The 22,459-nt window shown below is 45.4% G+C and overlaps 7 protein-coding genes across 7 annotated transcripts; 4 read left to right on the forward strand and 3 right to left on the reverse strand.

The window, feature by feature from the left end:
• Positions 1–4,730: 4,730 nt before the first annotated feature.
• Positions 4,731–5,737, reverse strand: NECHADRAFT_77279 (uncharacterized protein; the record flags this gene model as incomplete). Its single annotated transcript, XM_003052798.1, has 2 exons — positions 4,731–5,147; positions 5,534–5,737. The coding sequence occupies 2 exons, from the start codon at positions 5,735–5,737 to the stop codon at positions 4,731–4,733; spliced, it is 621 nt and encodes a 206-aa protein (XP_003052844.1).
• A 4,128-nt stretch (positions 5,738–9,865) lies between these two features.
• NECHADRAFT_77280 (uncharacterized protein) lies at positions 9,866–11,273 on the forward strand (the record flags this gene model as incomplete). The annotated part of the gene is made up of 5 exons (XM_003052336.1): positions 9,866–10,001; positions 10,058–10,211; positions 10,296–10,439; positions 10,487–10,581; positions 10,636–11,273. The coding sequence occupies 5 exons, from the start codon at positions 9,866–9,868 to the stop codon at positions 11,271–11,273; spliced, it is 1,167 nt and encodes a 388-aa protein (XP_003052382.1).
• Positions 11,274–11,701: 428 nt separating this feature from the next.
• On the reverse strand, positions 11,702–12,776 carry NECHADRAFT_77281 (uncharacterized protein; the record flags this gene model as incomplete). The annotated part of the gene is made up of 3 exons (XM_003052799.1): positions 11,702–11,748; positions 11,825–12,010; positions 12,095–12,776. The coding sequence occupies 3 exons, from the start codon at positions 12,774–12,776 to the stop codon at positions 11,702–11,704; spliced, it is 915 nt and encodes a 304-aa protein (XP_003052845.1).
• Positions 12,777–13,560: 784 nt separating this feature from the next.
• On the reverse strand, positions 13,561–14,028 carry NECHADRAFT_77282 (uncharacterized protein; the record flags this gene model as incomplete). The annotated part of the gene is made up of 1 exon (XM_003052800.1): positions 13,561–14,028. One exon carries the CDS (start codon positions 14,026–14,028, stop codon positions 13,561–13,563), a length of 468 nt encoding a protein of 155 aa, XP_003052846.1.
• A 469-nt stretch (positions 14,029–14,497) lies between these two features.
• NECHADRAFT_77283 (uncharacterized protein) lies at positions 14,498–16,228 on the forward strand (the record flags this gene model as incomplete). The annotated part of the gene is made up of 2 exons (XM_003052337.1): positions 14,498–14,678; positions 14,736–16,228. The coding sequence occupies 2 exons, from the start codon at positions 14,498–14,500 to the stop codon at positions 16,226–16,228; spliced, it is 1,674 nt and encodes a 557-aa protein (XP_003052383.1).
• A 353-nt stretch (positions 16,229–16,581) lies between these two features.
• Positions 16,582–19,814, forward strand: NECHADRAFT_77284 (uncharacterized protein; the record flags this gene model as incomplete). The annotated part of the gene is made up of 2 exons (XM_003052338.1): positions 16,582–19,704; positions 19,806–19,814. The coding sequence occupies 2 exons, from the start codon at positions 16,582–16,584 to the stop codon at positions 19,812–19,814; spliced, it is 3,132 nt and encodes a 1,043-aa protein (XP_003052384.1).
• Positions 19,815–20,434: 620 nt separating this feature from the next.
• On the forward strand, positions 20,435–22,345 carry NECHADRAFT_77285 (uncharacterized protein; the record flags this gene model as incomplete). The annotated part of the gene is made up of 2 exons (XM_003052339.1): positions 20,435–21,641; positions 21,696–22,345. 2 exons carry the CDS (start codon positions 20,435–20,437, stop codon positions 22,343–22,345), a joined length of 1,857 nt encoding a protein of 618 aa, XP_003052385.1.
• Positions 22,346–22,459: the final 114 nt, after the last annotated feature.

Raw genomic sequence — 22,459 nt, forward strand, 5'->3', positions numbered from 1 at the left:
TATTGCTGACGAAATGGGAAGAGGATAAGGGCGTAGCCCACTACTTCTTCTACTACTTGGCACTAAGAGTCAAGAGAGAGCTTAAGCGGATCAAGTGGCCCTTAGATAGGGCCAGAGATATTACTAATGAGGCAGAATGTATCTGGAATTGGTCCTAAGCTAGCAATAAGGCTAAGAGGAAGCATAAGCTAGACGTCTCCGAGCCTTCGGCGAAGAGATACTATTCCCCTCATCGAGGAGGCTACAAGGGAACCCCTAGGGGAAGCTCATCCTCGGGACCTCCATCAAGAGCAGGGTCAGAACACCCACGAGGGAACCAGAGCCGTTCCAATACACCTGCATCGGCGACGCGTCGCCCGTATGGCGGTGAGAGACCTGCGGCGATTAGATGCTATAATTGCAACCAACTAGGACACAAGGCACTAGATTGCCCACTAAAGAAACCAACTAGTATAAACCAAGCCCCTCTTAGAAGAGGCGGCCCTTCGGCGAAGGTTAATTATACCCGCGCCGGAGAAGAGTTAGATAACTCGGAAAATTAGGATGGATGGAGGAAGAACCTATCCCTCTATCTATAACCCCTATTAAATGGGTACCCACGGGGAAGACCGCCCGAGCCAAAGGACTAGCTCTCCGAGGGCTCGCCGAGGAAGAACTAAATATACTCCTCGATACAGGGTCTAAGATCGATCTGATTAGTATGGACCTTGTCAGAAGGCTAAGGCTTAAACCTGTAACGGACTACGCTGCCCTAGGGCTAGAATCCTTTAGGGGGGATAAAACGAACCTAGGAAATGCCTATTGGTTTACTTTCTTCCTTATTGATAACGGCGGGAACCCGCGGAAGGTACGGCGAGTGTTCGCAGGGTCTGATACTGGGTCAGGGAGGTATGACGTGATCCTGTCTTACCGTTCAATGGGCCAGGAAGGCATTATGATTGACTGTGCCGTTGACTCGTGGTACTATCGAGAGATCGCGCTCGTAGACCCCGAGTCCCTTCTCCGAGATATCGTCGAGAACCGTGAAACAGCCTATGTGCTATACATTGCGGCTACCCTCTCACTAGAGGAAAGGAGCATGGCTACGCTCGGCGAGCTATCGGATACCGGAAGGGAAGACGAAAACGAATTCCCTCTAGAACTCGAAGGCTTAGAAGGGTTTTTCGACGAGGATGCGGCTAAGGGGATGCCGCTCTTGCTAGAGGTATCCCATAGGATCGATCTCGTCGAAGGAAGTAAACCACCATATGGGCCGCTATACCCCATGAATGAGGCCCAGTACGGCACCCTTCGGGAATACCTCGCCGAGAACTTAGCGAATGGTCGGATCGAACATTCAGTGAGCGAAGCGGGTGCCCCAATCCTCTTCGTTCCCAAGAAGGACGGAGGAATAAGGTTATGCGTAGACTATCGAGGGTTGAATAAGGTCACGATTAAGAACCGTTACCTACTCCCCCTCATTGGAGACCTCCTAGACTGGCTCGCAGGAGTAAAATGGATCTCGAAGATCGATATCCGTGATGCGTACTATCGCATAAGGGTCGCGGAAGAAGACCGATGGAAGATAGCATTCCGCACGAGATACGGACACTTCCAATACACGGTTATGCCATTTGGGCTCACTAACGCACCGGCTATATTCCAGGCGTATATTCACCGATCACTCGCCGATATGTTGGATACATGTTGCATATCCTATATGGATGATATCCTCGTCTACTCATAGATAAGAGAGGAACATACTAAGCACCTACGAGAGGTCTTGCGATGGCTCGCCGAAGCATAGCTATACGGTAAGCTATCTAAGTGTGAATTCTACTAATAAAGTATTAAATTCCTTGGGTATATTATTACCTAGGAAGGAGTTAAGATAGACCCCATTAGGGTCAAGTCAATCTCTGAGTGGGAGGCTCTAACTAGCTTCAGGGACATATAGGTATTCCTAGGGTTTTATAACTTTTATCGCAAATTCATCGCGTACTACTCGGCGATTATTAGCCTGATTACGTCCCTGTTAAAGGGGAGTAAGAATGGAAAGAAGAGCGGCGAGTTCATATGGACATTAGAGGCAGAATAAGCCTTCTAATAGCTTAAGCACGCTTTCTGCTCCGCGACGATTCTCCGATATTAGGATCCGTCACTACTAACGAGGGTAGAAATAGATGCCTCAGCGAGAGCCATTTCTGGCATCCTGACGCAGTTGGTCGATACCCAATGGCGACCGATCGCTTACTGGTCGCGGAAGCTATAAGACTAAGAGCAACGGTGGGCCACGGGCCAATAAGAGCTACTAGTAATTATCGAGAGCCTTGAATATTAGGCATACTACTTGCAAGGGCTTTTAGAGAAGTTCCTTATCCTGACGGATCACTAGGCGCTCACTAGTGTCGTCGAAGTATCGGCAAAGGATCTGCGAGGTAGACTCGCCCGTTGGGTATACCGATTATCTGCATTCGATTTCGATATTAAATATCGACCGGGCACAAAGAACCCTGCGGATGGCCTCTTAAGGAGACTAGACTATATAAAAGGAGAGATCTCCTACGAAGACGTCCTACCTATATTGGCTAAAAAGCTAGAGCTCATATACGAGCTGCCGGAGCCCACTCAGCGATATATCGCCGCGCTTGAAGGCAAGACGAGTATTTTATCTATATACGTCTGCGTAGTAAGGGCTATGATAAGGGGTCCCCCCCCCTCCTATGAGCACGAGCCGAAGAGCACTACTCACTATACGATATCCGCTGTTATGACTCGACGTCAACGGGCGAAGATAGAGAGAGCAGACGCTCCACGGACTGCTGAGTAGGTGGAGGACTCTCGGCGAGCCTCCGGGGACCTGACTCTAGCTGGGGTTACTGTTCCGGAGTAGTATATCCCACGCCCGGTCATGAGAGAGCTCATGGAGGGCGAAACGGCACTTCTCTCCCAGCCTTCTAAGAAGTTCGAGACGTTGGTTAAGGAACTGCAGAGCCAAGACCAATAATGTCAATACTTCACGGCAAAGGCTCGGGGAACCGCCGGCGAACGCAAGGGATACATAATAGACTCCCAAGACTTGTTGCGTTATAAGGGACGACTAGTCATCCCGGACCAAGGAGCCATGAGGACAGAGATCCTTCGCCGACACTATGACGACCCGAGAGTAGGTCATATAGGGTCCCAAAAGACACTTAACCTCATTTCGAGGAAGTTTCACTGGCAGGGCATCGCGGAAGATATCCGAGAGTACATCGAAAGCTGCCCGATATACTAAGGCATCAGAGTTCCGAGGCATAGACCCTACGGGAAACTCTAGTCCCTACTACTACCGTCATACCCGTTCTAAGAGATTAGCCTCGATTTTATAACTGGGCTTCCGCCGAGTACTCGGAATAACGGCGGCAACTATGACGCGATTCTCGTTATTATGTATAGGATGACCAAGTTCGCGCTATTTATACTAACGATGAAGAAGCTAAGAGCCACGGAGCTCGTAGCTCTCCTATATGAGCACGTAGAAAGCCGGTTCGGCATACTAGAAGGGATAGTCAGCGACCGAGATAAGCTAATCACTAGTAAATTCTGGGCAGACCTCATAAAAGAATGGGCGATCCGTCGCCGACTGTCAACCGCGTACTATCCGCAGACGGACGGTCAGATAGAACGCACCTATTAGACACTCGAGAAGTATCTAAGAGCGTATATAAGAGACTCACCCGAAAGGTAGGCGATATAACTCTTAGACGCTGCCTTCGCCTATAATAATAGCAAACACTTAACTATCGGGGTCTCCCTAATAGAAGCGCTGTTTAGCTACTACCCGAGATATGTGGAATACGTCCTAATAAAGATAGAGACGAATATGCAAGGCGTCGCTAAATGCTTAATGATGCTAGGCCGCGTACGGACCTAAGCACGGGTATACTAGGAGAAGGCTTCGGAATCCTAGGCAAAATACTACGACTCAAGGCATAAGCCATAGACCTATCATCGGGGATAGATCGTTGGAGTATCGACGAAGAACTAGAGATTTAAATACCCTAAGCTGGCCCCGAGATTTATGAGAGCTAAGGTCCTCGATAAGTACGGCGAGCAGGCCTACGCCTTGGAGCTGCCGGAGAAGTACCAGCATATATACAACGTGTTCTATGTATCACTCATAGAGCCGTGGAATGATCGCAGGGCTATCGGCGATACCACGCAAGAGCAGCCAGAGCTCGAGGATAAGCCTGATGAGTGGGAGGTAGAAGAAGTAGTCTCACATAAAGACGTGGGAGATAAGACTTTCTACCTCATTAAGTGGAAGGGTTAGCCAGTAGAATATAATACCTAGGAACCAAAAGAACATTTAGAAAACGCATAAGCGATAGTAAGGAAATACCTCAAAGTCGCGAGGAAAGATCATAAGAAATAGGACGAGGCATAGCTAGATGCACGCCGAAAGCACTGCGATAAGAAAAGTCCTATTAATCTAGATACAAAATAGAAAACTTAAACACGAAAACAAGGTAAAACAAGACCACGCCGGGTCATCAACGAAGACAAGAGATCACTCGCCGAGGCATCGCAATGCAGGCGCAGAACAACATGAATAAGGGCCAAGTCAGAAGACAAGGCCATAACGGCGGAAGACCCAGGGAACACAAAGAGCTAACACGTCGGCGACAGAACGCAGCAAGCTCTCAAGGGTTATTATTAGCACCACCACGACCACCACCACGACCACCACGACCTCCGCCACGAGCAGTTTAGCTGCGAGTCTTGCGGGCCCTCTTGGGGGGTCTGCTCGGCGAAGGATCGGGAGCCTCATCGTTATTATCGCCACCATCAGCAGGACGAGCACGCTTGCGGCCACCAGGAGTCGACAAAGGGTCGGCGAGGCCTCGGAGACGAGGACCCTGGCCAACGAAGGAAACAGGACAAGTAGGACCGGGGTTACCATCATCGACAGCCTGATCAGCGACGTCATACAGCTCGCCGAGACCACCCATAATATCACGGTCACTACCCTCAACCTCGATATCGGTTCTCGGGTTATTTTCGGCGCTATCTAGGCGATTGATCGCCTTAAGCAATAGCTGGGTAGGAGTATCGTCACGAATATAGACGGGGGCGGTAGTAGCGATATGACTAGTCATCTCGGAGAGGTTCATCTGGGCTCTAGCCTATACGCAGAATATTAGCCGATACTTAGGCGAAAGGAGGACGAAACTTATACCTTGGAGGCAGAGTAGGGATAGTAGCTCTCAGTTAGAGGCAAGCTCCTACGTCTAGACGCGGGATAACTAGAGCGCATCCTTAGACTTCTGCGACATAGGGTCATAGAGGCGATCGGCGACCTTCCGCCAAGCATACGCCATATCCTTAACGGCACGGTTAGCGCGCTAGATCTAGCAGCGGGTATACGAAGAAGGGTCGGCGATGATATCGTCGCAAAGATTATAAACGTCATTCCACGAGGCCTAGGCAGCACCCCAAAGCTCGCAGGGAATCTACGAAGCATTAGCGACAACTCAGAGAATACGATAGAAAGAGAGGAGGGAAAACTTACAGAGCCACACTTCTTCTTATCATAGGCGCACAGTAGGCAACAGTTCGGCGACTGGTCGGTGATGCAAGGGATTCGGGGGTCCTTGTCCATGTATTCCAGGCAATACATACAAGGAACCTTACTTAGATCTATCTTCCAGAAGTTAGCAGCGGCATCGTACGTGAACTTCGAGAGCACGGCGGAGTAGGTAGCCAGGAGAGACATCGCCGAAAGCTTCGCGACGGGCGGACGAGTGAGTAATATGGGAATAAGAGGGAAAACTAAAGAATCGCATGCGATTCAGGAAGACGAGACCAACAGGGATCGCAGAGGCTGCGGCGATGTTATTGCGACAGGCAGCAGAATTATTGTTATGAGGAAAAGGAAAACAAAAGAGGGAAGATTATTGTGGAACAGAAAAACTTTAGTCACAGCAGCAACAGCTGTATTTAAGCCGCCAGTGCCAGACAGCTGGCAGCGCGAAGCGATCGCCAACGCGACGGCGACCAACCAACCGCAAAGGAGAACAACGACCCTACGACAAAGACCACAATCATCACAAAGGGAAAACGCAAAGGGAACGGCGAACAATCGGCGAAACATCACAAAGAGGCATTGAAGCCTAAAATCGTTGAAAGACAGCTATATTTAGATGTCTTTGGTGTTAAACAAAGGAATGAGATGATTGGCCGGATAAGCTTATGGGACCAAGCTCCCTGGAGAGGGGGCAATTATAAGAGTATTCGGGTCATGCCGGCTATCGCCGGCAGGTCGGGAAATCCTCGGATAACAAGTAGGCCATAGGCCACGTAAAACTCTTTTTCATCGAAGGCTCGCAGAGGCTTCGGCAAGTTAAAGTCACATCAATATATAGAACCTACCTTTTCATCTCTGATATTATCCTAATCGTGCCTATCGGGCCCACACCTTTACATAGGGTCGCCTTTAATTAATATTAAATCGAGGTTTCTAATAATTTTCTTTATTATTATAGGGGTTTTAGAGTTTTTTTTAAGAGAATTATTAATTATTAATCTTAATTATTTAGCTAATATAATTAATAAGGTTATTAAGCCGGTCTTTTTTATAAAATTTAGCCTATATCTCTTTCTTAAGTCTATTAAAGAAAAAAGATATTAGGGGTTCTTAGCCCTAATTAAGCTTCGAGGCGAGCTAAAGGTATTAAATATTATATTTTAATATAGAGCGAGTTTATTAAAATACCTTAATTTCTTTTTCTACCTAGGCCTTTTTATTTATTATTTTAAAAGCTTATTAAAGTATAGCTTTAAAGGTTTTAAAGCTAGAATAGAGGTTTATAGTCTAAGGTAAGTATTTATTAAATAGTTTAATAAGGTATTCTTTTATAATAGGTTTAAATTAGGCTATAATATACTTAGTAAGATACCTAGTAATATATTAGACCTTATTAAATACTATAATAAATTAGGTAAAGTAATAAAATATAAATATATATAATTATATAAGAAATATTAATAATTTATATATAATATTATTAAATTTCTTTAGTTATTCTAGCTTTAAGATTTCTTTAATATCTTTACTTTTTATAATAATAATTATTATATTATTAATATTTTAAATATTCTTATAATATTATTAGTTTTAAGCTTACTAAGTAATAATTATATAATTAATAAGTCCTCTAAGTTCCTTTATTTTAATAATTATAATAATAACCTAAGTATAAAATTACTTAATTTCTTTATTATTATTATTTATCTCTTTATTATTATTAGGGTTAGCCTAAATTAATATAATAAGAATAAATAAGTAATTAATAAATAAAACTTATTAATAATTATTACTAAGAGTAACCTAAGTAATTATTATATTTAATATTATTTAAGGTAATATAAGTAATCCTCTAAATAAGAGCTATTAATATATAATAATTATAGGATTCCTAAGGGATAAATTAATTATATTAGTTTATATTAATAAAGGAGAATATTATATAACCTTAAAGGGGGGTATAATATTATATCTAGTAATATACTTAAGGTATTAAGTATAACTAAGTTATATTAATAGCTAAGGTAATTACTATATAAGAAAGTATAATAAGTATATTTTATATACTTATAGTTAACCTTTAGATTAATATTCTCTAGGTTTAATCTAGGGTAAGACTAATATTTTTAATATTTAGTCCCTAGACCGATATAGGCGATATTTAGTCCCTTTAGTCCCTTGCTTAGTTAGAGTATTTCTATTATATTTCCCCGCCTAGCTTATATTATAGCTATAATATTATTAATAAATTTTTATTATTTTTAAGATTTTTTTTAATTTATTATTAAAATATAATTAATTTATTATTAAAATATAATTAATTTATTATTAAAATATAATTAATTTATTATTAAAATATAATTAATTTATTATTAAAATATAATTATTTTATTATATAATAATATTAAGATTTTTTATTAATAATAAACTTAATATATTTAATTTATTTCCTTAAAAAATATTAAATATTATATTTATAGCTTTTTTATTAAATTTAATAATTTTTTTAATTAATTTTTTAAATTTTTAAATTTATTTAAAAAATTAAATTATTTTTTTTAAAAGTATTATTTATAATTAATCTTTTAGCTAGGTTCTTAAGTATTATTTATTATATATTAATATATTTAATTTAGGCTTATTATAAATTTATATATTTAATAAAATAATTATAAAATTAAATTAAAATAATTTAAAATTTATTAATAAGATTCTTAATTTAAATATATTTAAAAATAAAAAGCTTAATAAATTTAAATTTCTTTTAAAATTATTATTTATTTTTATAACTTATTAATATAACTTAAGTATTTATATTATTATATTATTAATTAAGTTTTAATTTAATTAAAGATATTAAAAGTTTTTATATTAAAATAATAAATATTTTAAAAAAAAAATAAAAAAAAAAAAAATTAATAATAAGCTAAAAGAAAAAACTAAAAAATAATATAACCTCTTATAAGAAAAAGAAAAATAATATCTTATATTATAAGGCTTATCTTTTAGCTATTAGCTTTTTATAGCTATAAAGCCTTACCTTAGGTTTTTAATATTTTATAATATTAAGTTTTAATATTATTATATATCTTTAATTATATCTTTTGCTCTTATAGCTAATAGTAATATTATTAAAAAAATAAAAAAGTAAAAACTTCTAGTATAAGTTTTTAATAGCAGTACGGATTATAGGGACTGTTATTGTTTGAATGCAACTTACTTGCGGAAATACATATTGCTAAAGCATTGGTGGAAGCTGAAACTACCTTGCAGGACTAATACATTGCTACCCTATTGGCAATGATTGGGATGTGTAGCTCACAAGCTAATGTTTGGTTGATTGTAAACGACATTGCTCAATAGCTACATAGATTGGATTGGAACTTACTATGAAGAATATAAGTCTCTTGCGTTGGTATAATTGCTCAAGGTTGATCATTGTTGACATTACTTATTGTGTCTTGGTTCACGTGAGTTCATTCAACTATTATTTCGCCAGCCTATAGCATCTGGCTTCGCAGTTTACAGATCACGATACAAGGCTGGAAACAGATATAAATACATCTTAGTTCATATTATGTTTAGTAGAAGTTAGAGAAGAGAGCTCTGGCCGTGGGTCATCAATGTCTTCCTCACCGTTTTCACATCTTTGCTGTAAGAGATTGCCATTGGACAGGCTGGAAAAATCACAAACAGACTCCATTGGACCTGGAGCTCGGTTATGTCTGTGGCATTCGCGCTACGGAGTATTGCTCCACGCTTGTTTTTTACCCGAAGGCGAGCAAAGGCTTCCGCTTACAAAATCGGAATAGCAGTATGTTAAAATTGGGATCAAAGTGCGCGTGGACTCGCTTGGACGTAATATGGCGCTCCAGACGACAAAGAAACAATAAATTGTTTGAAGCTATTGGCAATAGTCTGCGGTAGGCGTGAGTTGGCGCCCCCAGACACGGCAATTACTCCACTTCAACGGGGGGACCATGGGCAGCTGAGCTTATCGGCGCTTCTAGACTCTGATGACTGCTGTTACGCCACTAACAGATGAATGCGACAGGCTAGGCAAAATCTGTTAGGTCCGGTCCAACCACCAGACTGCATGGATTGCTCCCTTGGCACTTTGGTCGAGAACTCAACCAACAAAAACAACATCCACCAACCAACATGATATTGATGCAGCGGGACAGGAGAGGGAGGCAGGGTTTGAATAAAGAAATTTAACTACAAATAACAATAAAATTTCCCAAATCTGTGCTGTGCTTTTGTCACGACAAGCTTTCTTTCTTGTATTGGCAATTATTTCCTTGACCAAGAATCAAGATGAAGTTTCAAAACGTTGTCGTCTTATTCACTGCTGTTGTCTCAGCCACAGCGCCGCCGACATGCAAGAATTCCGCTCCCTCGTACTGCAAGTACACTTCAAATCGCGACGCAAATGAATGTCGGCGACTATTTGGTAAGGCCCAGTTACCAACGATGTTTTCCCATCCTTACTCACTATCTCGTCTTCAGCCAAGAGCTATATCAACGTCGCAACATGCCAGCTTCCAGCAAAGACCGTTACCTCAACTCGTACCCAATGCGCTACCAGAGTTACCACCAAGACTGTGGCGCCGCCACCAAGAACCACCAAGGTGTACAAGACCATCACCAAGACTGGCAAGCCGTATGTCCCTCTTATCCGTCACATACCATTCATAGGAAAAGAGAATGGAAGCTCCTGATTTGTACTGGGCTGATTGATAACCAGTACGACTCTGCCAACTATCACCGTCACCACGACGTCAACCAAGATCGACACAACTGTTTTGACTGATAGTACCACAACCGTTGACTTGCGCACAACTACCGAGTTTCAAACCAATCGTGTCAGGTCCACCAGAACTATTACTAGGTATGTTTATGAAAGTCAATTCTCCATCAGATCTAACATCATCACAGTACCAAAATCATCACTACTACCGTTCCGTTTGACGACCAAGTAGTTTGCACTCGCAAAAAGCGAGCACTTGGGAAGTCATTGCCAACCTCATGCTGTAAGCCAATGTCCAACCTTCCTCTATACTGACCTATGCTTACGATTGTCATAGCTTGCTTCCTTACCACCACTAAGCCTGCAGCCACCAAGACTGCCATTGTTACCAAGAACAAGCCTGCTGTTACCCACACGGTATACAAGTTTGGCGGACCCCGAAAGGTCATCTCTCGAACCATCACTATTTTCCGTTATGTGGCTGGCCCAACTGTATCAGCTCCTGAGACCACCACAACTAGCACAGCTACTGTCACCCAAACCGACCATACTCTCACCACCGTCACAGATTCTCAGATTACAACTGCTACCGAGGTCGAGGAGGTGACTGACATTGTTGTTCAAACCAATACTGAGACCGCCACTGCTACGGCTACCAAAAGCCCTTGCGACGATGCTGGAAGTTGGGACCCTATACAGCAGGAAATTGCAGGCTCCAGCATACAAGTTACCACTTCCAAAGACGCGCTCGGACCTGATGCTGTAAAGTCGTGTTGCCAGTCTTGCTACGCAAGACCTAATTGCGTATTTTTCAGAGTTGGTGGCAACGTTTGCGAGGTCTTTAGCAGCGTGCCTAGCTTCAGTGACTCCTGCACCTCGCCTCTCTGCCCACGAGGCTTCCCTTCTCTGAGCTTTTACGAGCCAGATGGGAAGGATTACTACCTGGGGCCATGTATTGGAACGAGTGGCGCCTAGACGCATCTTTATCTGCTACATGGACATTTGCCTAGAGTCTTGGTCCACTTCATCACGCAATAGAATTGATCCTTCTTTGAACACGACATTCATGTGATAGAAAGCCCATGTGACGATTCGTTATACTTAGGGCGTCCAAAGTGCCTAGTGTAGCCCTTTAGGTTCTCTGGTGAATATATCTGTGGCAATCACTTACCACTTTCTATATCACGACCAACGTGGATAGCAACCCAGCGAGGAGTTTATGCAGGTTGCTTTTGCCTGCCCCACAGCATACCCGAGGATAAAGATAACTTTAATTCACAAGGATTTTTTATATTTCTGTTTTAAGCGGGTAATTACACTTAGGGATATAAATTGTATAATAACAGTGCTGATAATAAAAGCGGTAAACCTAAGATGCCTCCTCTGCGCTATTCTCAGTCCTGTCAGGTCTCTTGGAGAATCTTAGCACTACCGATAATAATTGTGAGAGCTGCAGGGTGGTTCAGTGAAAGGAATTTCGAGATTCCAGTATCTTTTCAAGTTGACCCTTTCTATCTACAACACACCTGATAACGCCGCCCGACCCTTCCCCATAATCCCGTGACGAAACCACATCATCTCTCTCGCCTTTCGGCCCATATACCGGCCTTCAACTTCCCTGTCTGTCGCTTTCTTCAACTTGCCCAATTCCTGGCCTAAGAAGTGGCCGCTTGGTATGTCGCTCCGAGCTTCGATGCTGTAACGAACTTGTCCTTGTAATCATCCAAGTCGACCAGCCTTTTTCTTCTCGAGATCCCTATACGCTATTGATAGAGCCCCTTTCCATGACCACACACTGACTTTGTACCCATAGTTGATGATCTTCTTCACGGCAGGGCGCATATCCCTATCGCCTGAGACAATCACAAATTCGATCTGGGTATCCTTCAGCCTCTCATGCAAGGCCCTGGCAGCCTCCGCCACCGAATCGGCCACAAGCCGCGTGTCTACCTCCTTCTCGGCGTTTTTCTTCTTCTTCTTCCTCTGGTTCTTTGTCTCCTTCTTCTCGTCGCCCAACTCCTCTTTAGTATCCAGGGGATGGGGTTTTTTCAGCTTGTGAACCTTAGCGTGTTCATTCTTCCAAAGTTCCTTGAGATCGTCTGGAACATAACCGTAGATGTGGACTTCGACATGATGACTACCCGTCGTCTCCGTGCCCACAGTGTTTGAGGTAAGGAGGGACGTAAAGGACTTCACATCATACCTCCAATCTTGATCCCCAGTCGCTATCTTGCGAGAAATCCAAAAGTTGGAGTGGTCGATGTAAACGTATGTGTTTCTCTTGTCTTCATCATTGGAGATCTTGCCGTTAGGGGAAGGAGAAGGTGGAGGCGAAGGGGGGAGCATGGCGTCAGGCCTAGGTTGAATCTTAGGACGAAGTATGTGCCAGGGCTTGGAGGAAGGCGCAGGAGGAGTGATTTGATGAAGGCCTTTGCACAAAGCCTTCAAGTATGGCTGATCTTCGTACAAGCTGAGCATGTCGAGCCGTCGGGTGAGAGTGTGAGTGATGGTTGTAATGTGAGCAGGTGATTTAGTTCAAATATTCACGGTGCTTATTCCTATTTATCCTTTTTCCGAGACAGAAGTGTCACTGCATAGCCCAAAATATCCAGCACAACAGATACAGCGGTTCTTTGTTGTATCTAGACGACCTGTGCGGCCTTTTTCTGTTGCATGGAACCAATCTCCTTTATGATGATTGAGTGGATTAAGACATGTCCAATCGCTCAAAGCCACGAATTTGGGCTTCAACCCAGATATGGATACTCAAACAGTAGTTATAGAGTGTCGCTGTATAGCGTATCCAACTAACAGACAAGCCGCGTGACGTCAAAGGCTTGTGCGGTTCGTATGAAGCATTGTTCATGGAGGAGTGACACGCATGACACCTCTACCATACATATCGTGTGATATGAGAAGCGTCTAGAGTATTCAGAACGGTCCCCTTTATCTGCTACTCACGTGGCAATTCAAGAATGCACTTGTTTCATTTGATTATGCGCTGGCGTTGGGCCTTCTTTGCGGGCGTCATGCAGTTGGCGTATAGCGTATATTACATGTCAATAATTCACTAGCACCTGATGTTGTCTTTGTTCTTCATTCCCGCAACATTCAACAGGAAAGGGACCCTTTGAAGAAAGCTGATCTGCTGACTTTCCTGATGGCTCAAAAGACGAAATCAAAATTTCGAAAGCAGACTTTAGTCAGAACTACCAGCTAAGTTATACCTGCTAGCATTACCATTCCTTCAGCCATCCACGAGTTACTGTCCGATGATTGATGCATCTCCCTCACCCCAAATGGCCTTCATGTGAAACTTTGTCATCTTCCAAAGCCCATCACTCTTATCCTTGATCAGATCAATCCAGTACAGGTTGCCCGTCAAGAAACGCTCTGCCCCTGGCTTCCATCCCTCATCCTTGCGATAATGCTGAGCCAAAGCATGGGCAGTCATCTTTGCAGTGTCTGCACCGTCCTTCAAGTCAATTCGGACGTTGCTCACCATGTGAGTCGTGTCGAGCCCGACGCCAATGAGCTGGAAGGTGGTGTTCAGGATGGCCGCAAGCCCCTCGATAGGAGGTGTTCCGTCAAAGATGAATTGGGCGTCCTGGTGCCAGGCTGACTCAAAGATGGTTTTGTCGTTGGCGTCAAGGCCGATGATGCTGCGGTAGAGGGCATCAGGGATGGCTTCACGGTCTGAAAGATTGAGGTTTGCAGCGAGGCTAGCCATGGTGACAGTTGACGATGCAAGGGTTTGAAGAGGTGAGTATGATTCTGAGAAACTGCTGGTTCTATTGGGTTGTCTGAGTAGACTGAGATGAACGATTTCTATCTGCTTTAGGTTCAGAGGAAACGAGGTGCTTTATAGTTTTCTTCTTCATGTTGAATCTCATTCAAACAGAGCAACTCATCTATATGGACCGGACATACGGCACAGCCGCGACCCAAAGCAGCATAGCTTAAGCGCAGTCGACCAAGAAAGGCTAGATAAATTTAGTGCTGACGGTTGTCTCGATTAGAGTAGATATGCAGTGTGGGTGCGGGAGCTGGGGAGCCCCTGTCATCAATACATCCAAGGAGCACTACAATGCTTGAAGCCTACCTTAGCCCCAAGGCCCAATGATGTGTGTTGAATTGGTTGTTCATGATTGGACATCTTCTGATGATAAAATGCAGCAGCGTTGCAATAGGATTCCGGCATGGAGTTGATCCGAGTTGGCTGTTCTACCAACACCACTGAGGCTCGTTCACCCCGCTTTGGCAATCAACCTGCGCAACCGCTGCTATCTTGCCCTTCATCGATTCTACCAACTCACTGTACCTCTTTGCCCATGTCTGGATCAAGAACAAAGACTGGCTGCTGGACCTGCCGCTTGCGCCGTAAGAAATGCGACGAAAACAAACCGGCTTGCGTTAACTGCACCTCGCGAAATCTAGAGTGCTACGGCTATGACCAGAAGCCCGAGTGGATGGTTGGAAAAGAGAGTTGGGAGCATGTTCTTAACTCCGATGAAGCGAGAGCTATCAGGAACGCTGCAGAGAAAGCCTATAGCCGCCGGAGGCAAAAGAATACCCACGCACCCCCTTGGTCCGCTGGTGTCATTGTCCAAGATGTCAAGGAACTCGGTCAGCCAGTGCGGGTATGCCACCCCTTGCACTCAAGCGCCATACTTGACCGCACATGGTCTAACTGCGCGCAACCTCTGCGAGATTGCGATTATTCGCCGAATTACCAACACGTACAAACCTTTCTTAATGTCATCTTTCCTCTCCAGTGGGGTTTCTTTGGTCTCTGCAGGCAGCCTGATCGCAGATGGCTCTTTGACACCATCATGGCCTCGGAGCCCATGTACCATGCATCTTCGGGCTTATGCATATCATTCGAGACGGGCGCAAAAGCTGGCTTCACGAACGGCACATGCTATGTCACGCCCGAGGTTCGAAAATTACGGCTACTTGCAGTACAAGGACTTCAACCTTGTATCGCCGAGTTGCAGCAACAACACCCACAAAATTCGTCATTGCTCAAGGCGGTTCACGCTGTTGCAATTATTCTGCTCCTTTCAAGTCTTGAGATCTATGGAGAAACCGAAGGCACATGGGAAGTGCATCTCAATGCTTGCGGGACAGTCTTGGACTTAGTTGAGCGACAACTGGTCACATCGAACAATGCCAGTGCCATAGGGGAGCTTCTTAACAACTCCACGTCGTCCTTTGAGACTCGAGCACTAGGACTCTTCGTCGCCACATTCGTTTGGACCGATATCTTAGCAGAGGCAACACATGGAAGCAGCTACACTAAGCCAAGGAAGTTTGATTACCTCGCTCTACTCCAAAACGATGCCATCGACATGCGAAACATAATGGGGTGCCGAAATTCGGTCATGATCTCCATCAAAGAAGTCAGCTTATTGTCTATCTCGATGCAGAAAAACCAGCAACCTGAAGCAGCCGAAAAAATGCAGGCTCTCGCTCTTGGCATCCGGCAGTTGATACAAGAGGCAGCCTGCACATTCACAAGCTCGCATCAAGGTCTCGAAGAGGACAGCTGCTGGGTCACACTTCTCCATGCATGTGCCGCTTCAGTCTACTTGCTAACTGTCGCATCCCACGAGAGCCTTGGAAGTGACTTGGAGATGCAAGAGGCGATAACAAAATGCCTCGAATTATTGGAGGCGTTGCCCCCGCACCTTTTCATCCGAGTCTGCTGGCCATTCACAGTCGCGGGGTGCATGGCAGGCGAGCACTACCACCCAAGATTCCGAGCAGTAGTTCGACGTGTAGAAGAGTCAGGGAACGTGCTAGGGTTTACATGGAAAGGCCTCATTGTCATGGAAGAGTGCTGGCGGCTGCGACGGCGCAAGCCAGAGTCTGCTTGGTGTTGGCGAACGACCATGGAACACATGCAAGCACGAATATTGTTGATTTAATTTCTAATTGGCGTGTAACAATTGAAGAGTATGTTTTTATGCAACCTTCACTACAATTCCATACCCAAGCCACCTGGGGAGGGGATTGCTTCACCTCCATCTTCATTATCCGAAAGTGGCTGAATCTCTCAGGTGAGGACGCCTTGGGTATGCCTGCATGTTTACCGACCAAACAAAAGGGAAGGCCTCAGCCACACTGTTTCAATCCTCAGGCAGCAAGGTAAGTTAACCGCCCAACACCTCGACAGATCACATCAGGCTGCGCGGTACATCTTTGTACTCAGTTCTTTCATCCCCCTTCAACATCAACTAAACACAAGCTCAGAGACCAAACAACACTTCAGTCACTCGAAATGTCGGGTCTTGAAGCCTTGGCGGCCTTTTCGCTCGCTTGCAATGTCATGCAGGTCGTTGAGGCCGCCTACAAGACAGTCGGCACTTGCAAACGCATCTACCAAACTGGACAGCCTGATCCGGCACTCAGCGACTACAGCAGACAACTCCGCAGCATTTCAGATGCGTTAGAAACACAGCTTAAAAAGACCGTGGGCCCTCTATCCGCGGATGACACTCGACTTCGAGACTTGGCCGTCCGATGCACAACCATTGCCAATGGACTGCAGGACCAAATCGCATCACTGTCAAAGCCAGCTGGGAAAGGAACCATCGGCTCAAGTATCCGACTCGCCATCAAGAGCAGATTGAAACAAAGCGACCTCAATCGTTGGGAGAAGGACCTCGCAAAGGCCCAATCTGCCATGGAGACTCAGTTGCTTGTCAGCCTGCGGCAACGTGTAGACGCCAACATGTTGCAGAATGACAAAATGGATCGCGACCTCAAGTACTTCATCCGCCAGCTGGCAGACGGCCAAACAAATGTTTCAAACTTGATTCTCAGACAGACTTGCGAAATCAAGGACGAGATTTTGGAGGCTGGGGCGTCGACAAGGACACACATCACCACCGAATTACTCCACACCGACAACCGCATGCAGAACCACGTATCCAAGGCCGTGAATAACGTTCAAGGCGTTATTGAGAGGCATACGCAAGAGGATAGTGCTTCTCGCACCCAGGAAGAGGCGTATCGGCATCTTCTCAGCAGTCTCAAATTCCCGGAAATGGAGACCAGGCGGAACCATGTCGCTCATGCTTCTTCCGAGACGTTTCGCTGGATTCTTGATTCTCAAGACTCCCAGTGTGAAGAAGGTCCTAAATCTCGGAATTGGGACAGTTTGGTTGAGTGGCTTCAATCATCCCAACCCGTGTACTGGATCAGTGGAAAGCCAGCATCGGGGAAAAGTACCGTCATGAAGTTCATCTTGGGCCACAAACAGACGGGGCTGTTATTGCGGCAATGGCAAGACAATGTCCGCATACTTTCACATTTCTTCTGGAAGCCAGGCACCGAGCTTCAGCAGAGCATCAAAGGCCTCCTCTGTTCACTCCTGCATCAAGTATTCGTCCAAGACAAGTATCAGGCGTTATCATACCTCAAGGCACGGCAAGGAATATGCTGGAAAGATTCACCGTCAGACTGGGATCCAAAAGAGCTCCAAGCTTTGCTGATCGACAGCTTCCAGCATCCCTCGGCGGCTTTTTGCCTATTCATCGATGGCCTTGATGAGGTCTGGCCCGAAGACGGGGTCCAGAATCTCTTTTCAGTACTTAAAACACTTCTTGAGAAAAGAAATCGTCTCAAACTCTGTGTCTCGAGTAGACGGGAACATCTGCTGGAAACCCGTCTCCACGATTACCCTCAGCTACGAATGAATGAATTGATTCAGAACGACCTCATGAAATATGCTACTCAGGCCTTAAGCGAGGCATCAGCTCACGCAGACCTTGACAGCGGGGATATGGAACATATGATCAACGAAATTGTTCGGGCGTCTGATGGTGTCTTTCTCTGGGTTGTCCTTGTGAGCAAGTCGTTATCCAGAGGGCTGCAAAACGGCGACTCTCGCAAGGAGCTATTTCAGCGACTCGACTCTCTCCCACGCGACCTCGAGGGCTTGTACCTGGACATGTGGCTCAGGCAGAATGGAGATGACGAAATCTATCGCAAGTCATCTGCAAAGTTGTTTTATCTCTCCCTGGTCGGGTTGGGGTGGAAAGAGAAGCCGCCATTTGGGCCAGATTTACAAGTTTTTCAACTGATGGACGCAATGAATGATGAGAGCCCGGAAGATCATCTGATACATCATCCTTATCCACTTGAAGAATTCGAAAAAAGATACCAAACGACTGCCAAGATGATTCAGATCAGGAGTGCTGGTCTTCTAGAGGTACACAAAAAGCCCCGATATTACCGCCCGTTTTCCAACTCGGTTTCTAGAGACACTGTTGGGTTCATTCATCGATCCGCCCAGGACTTTCTCATTGAAACCCAGCAGGGGCGAGCTGTGTGGGCAGACCATGGGATGACTTATGACATAGCTTGCACCAAGCTTTATCTATCACGGATGGCAACTCACTTTTATGACGTGGTCGAGCCATCTAAAGTACTTTTCTGGAGACTCTGTTCCATGCTCCGTCTGCTTGCAGGACATTGCCACCTCCTCGAGTCCGGTACCATACGTCACTGCCTTCAGGAGACGGCCAAACTGTGGCCCCGCTTCAACACATCTGCAGTTGAGCGGGATCAGACTATTCGCGGTCGCCGTGACATGTTGGTGGAGGCGAGCCGTTGCGGGTTTTCTGACTACGTGTCCGAGCAGCTATGTGCAGAGCAAAACGAATCATCGGGCGTTCCACTACTCTTTCTGCATTTGACTTGCACCCATGGCTGGATGGGATGGTTGGATCCGGGCTGGAGTGAAGCGGCACAACTTCGTGTGCTAGAGGGTCAATGCCATCTCCTGCGTCTCTTCCTCGACAAGCTGGCGTCCCGAGACCCCAAGACATTTACCTTGCCGCCGGTGGGAGATGGTGGCCCATGCTCCAGCATTTCTCGGACTCTGGGCGGTTTTCTCCTATTCATCCGAGAGAATATCCACAGAGTTGGCCCAGCATCTGCCCAAGCTCTCTTGGACACATTGGGGGCATTTGATGGAACTCCTGTTGATCTAACCAATAAGCTGCTCCTAAATCTCGATTGGAGAACTACGAGTAACTTGGTCGTGTCATATCTCAAGGTGTCGCTCTTCGAGCCCGCAGCTACCATCAGCCCGAGAACTAATCGTGTCCAAGTTGAAATCTCCCTCGGTGACTGGGTAGATGCGACTCGAAACAACCTCCATGTGCTGATCGCTGGTCATGGCCCCGTCACCGAGGATAAGTCAGGTGCCTCACACGTGCGATTTGTGAGTTTGATCACCAAAAACAGGGACAAAGACATTTGCAGATACACCCCCGACGAAAGCCAGGTGGACCATCTTTCACACATGGCCCAGGAGCTGCTCTACCTTCCATTTATACTTTCGGGCTATAACGACGTATACGACGATACATCGTATAAAGCCTTTTACGATAAGGTAACATCCTTAAAGGAAGGCTAGGCCGAGTCCGTTTTGAACCCGCAGATGCAGTAGGAGATAGCATAAGATTTCTTAATCGACTATAGCATAAAAATTAGATAATATGAGACAGAGTTATTAAGTTAAAATTGTCCGGATATCCTGAACTTATAGCGCTCCTCGAGAGTAGAGGTTCCCACGGATCAGGGCCTTTCCTTCCCTGGGCATAATGTAACTAAAATAAGCCAAAAATACAAGCGCAAATCCCTAAAAAGAAAATCAAGATGCCTATGTATGGGAATCTTATGTAAATATGCTTCCGCCTGGGCTTGAACCAGAGGCCTTCGCATTACAGAACACTCTGATGGAGTATTAGTACGACGCTCTAACCAACTGAGCTACGGAAGCGATCAACCGTTGTTGACGTCATTGGCGGATGTTAGGTCGCAGTACCTAGACCAGGGTGGACTTGGCAGTTAGGCTTCCAGACCTACCCTGAGGTGCTGATAGCAAATTTTACAAAATAGTTTAATAAAACATCTATACAGAGTGCTAGAAAATTAAACCAATTAAAGAGCGGAGGAAGGATAACGCATCCCTTCTCTTGGCAACAGCTACGGCGTAGGCCAAGGGGGAATAACTGGATGATTACGTAAGCCTCTGATTGGCATATGAGTGGTTTGCCCGTTCATGTTGAATCCTCCCCAATCTCATCTCACCTTTTCATCTGATCTGCGTTGTACTCCGCATGGACTCACCTCGTTTATCTTGGTCAGACTATGTCATTTTGTGTTTTATTAAGAAACCTTCAGGCGCCTTTTACCTCTTGAATAAGATGCGACTCCTCCACACCCGGGACCTCCAACTTGAGACCTTTATCGGCAAGAAAACTCCAGGGTATGCCATTTTGTCACATACCTGGGGAGACGATGAAGTTCTCTTCCAAGACCTCGACTCTGGGCCTGTTCATGATTGGCGAGAGCGGCGCGGTGCTTCCAAGGTTCTAGGTGCTGCTGCACAGGCAGCGTCAGACGGTTACACCTACATCTGGATTGACACCTGTTGCATCGATAAGAGTAGCAGTGCAGAACTTTCAGAGGCCATCAACTCTATGTATTCCTGGTATAAACGCTCCAGAGTTTGCTACGCATATCTCGAGGACATACTTATACCTGATGCTAAACTTCTTGGGCTCAGCCGTTGGTTCACGCGAGGATGGACTCTTCAAGAGCTCATCGCGCCAAGCGAGGTTCGATTCTTCACCTCTTCCTGGGAGTTTCTTGGCAGCCGTGACCAGTTGGCAAAATCAATCTCTGAAATTACCCGCATCGACCGGCACGTGTTGAAATTTAGTCAACAGACTCCGCTTGAGGCGTATCCCATCGGTCAGAGAATGACTTGGGCTGCTGGACGAACCACGACGAGAACAGAGGACATGGCGTACTGCTTGTTGGGGCTGTTTCAGGTCAACATGCCACTGTTGTACGGTGAGGGACGCAAGGCGTTTCGAAGGCTTCAGGAAGAGATTTTGAAGCAATCCACATGGAAGGATCATTCGATTTTATTGCACAGGGAATCGGGTCACATCTTTGCATCACAGCCGTCTTCTTTTGACATTGGCTACAAACTCCATCGATGGACAGGCCGAACAGACATTGGGATGGTCCAAGATGGTGTCGAGACCGCACTTCATGTCCAGACGGTTTACTCAAGAGGGGAGCCCCATGGCGCTGAAGAACTGGTATCATTGGCGGTCCTAGATTGCCGTATCGACGAGGGCACGGGATCTTTTGCCCGGCCTGTGATTGTATTGGCTCTCATGAACGGCTACTACCGCCACCAAGCCTCGGGTTTGATGATGATAAGACCCGAAGCCGAATCTGAGGTGGTGGAAATGGCGGGGACTCACAAGCCACTCAACTTTCACCATGAAAGACCGTTGAGCCTATTGGGAGGTTTGTTATTCAAGACCTAACAATCAATGCGTGAACGCTAATTGGGTGGTGCAGTGAAGGTAGATCTCGCGAAATTTGAGCGAAAGTCGATCACTCTTCGACATTATGACCTTGATAGATATACGGATAGTCGTCAAAGAATCTTCCAAATACGATTAGGGAAGATAGCCCAACCTGAAATGGGGCAGAAATATGAGTTTGGGCCCCGTCGTATGTCGCCACACAAGGAGATTCTGAGCATCAAACTCTCGAGCTGGGCTACTGTTTTTGTCCATGCGGCAATATTCCTCAATGCACCCCAGGACGGAGGCTTGTGTTCCCACCTCCTGCTTGCCGGGTCCCTATCCAACGCCCAGGAAGGATACGGTGTCCTATGGCACCGTATCATTCCAACGGGGCCTATTCTCGAAAACAAGCTCAGAGATTGGCAAGGAGACGACATCAAAGATCTCTACTCGGAACTATTATCGGCTGATTATCTCGAACCACTACTGCAGGAATTTCACTACGATAACTCGGGTAGGGACCTCGATGTGAGAAACTACTTCGGCCTGAAGGAATATTCATATGTTACTAAAGATGGTGATACAATCAAACCACACCTTCAGTTTGTTGAGTTTCTTGGGGATTCCTTGTATGAATTATCGGTCACAGTCAAACGATCAGAAGAGGGAGAGGAGACGCCAAATATAGGGATTTTTTAAGTCATGCATATTTTTCATACCTTACTCAGGATGTTAATAACAGCCGCCGGACCGGGCTGGAGCCAGCATCCCATCCTTGACAGTTTGACATCCTTTGAACTTAACAACATGGAC

The sequence above is a fragment of the Fusarium vanettenii genome, assembly GCF_000151355.1.
Source record: "Fusarium vanettenii 77-13-4 chromosome 3 genomic scaffold NECHAsca_2_chr3_3_0, whole genome shotgun sequence".
Classification (NCBI taxonomy): Eukaryota; Fungi; Ascomycota; class Sordariomycetes; order Hypocreales; family Nectriaceae; genus Fusarium; species Fusarium vanettenii.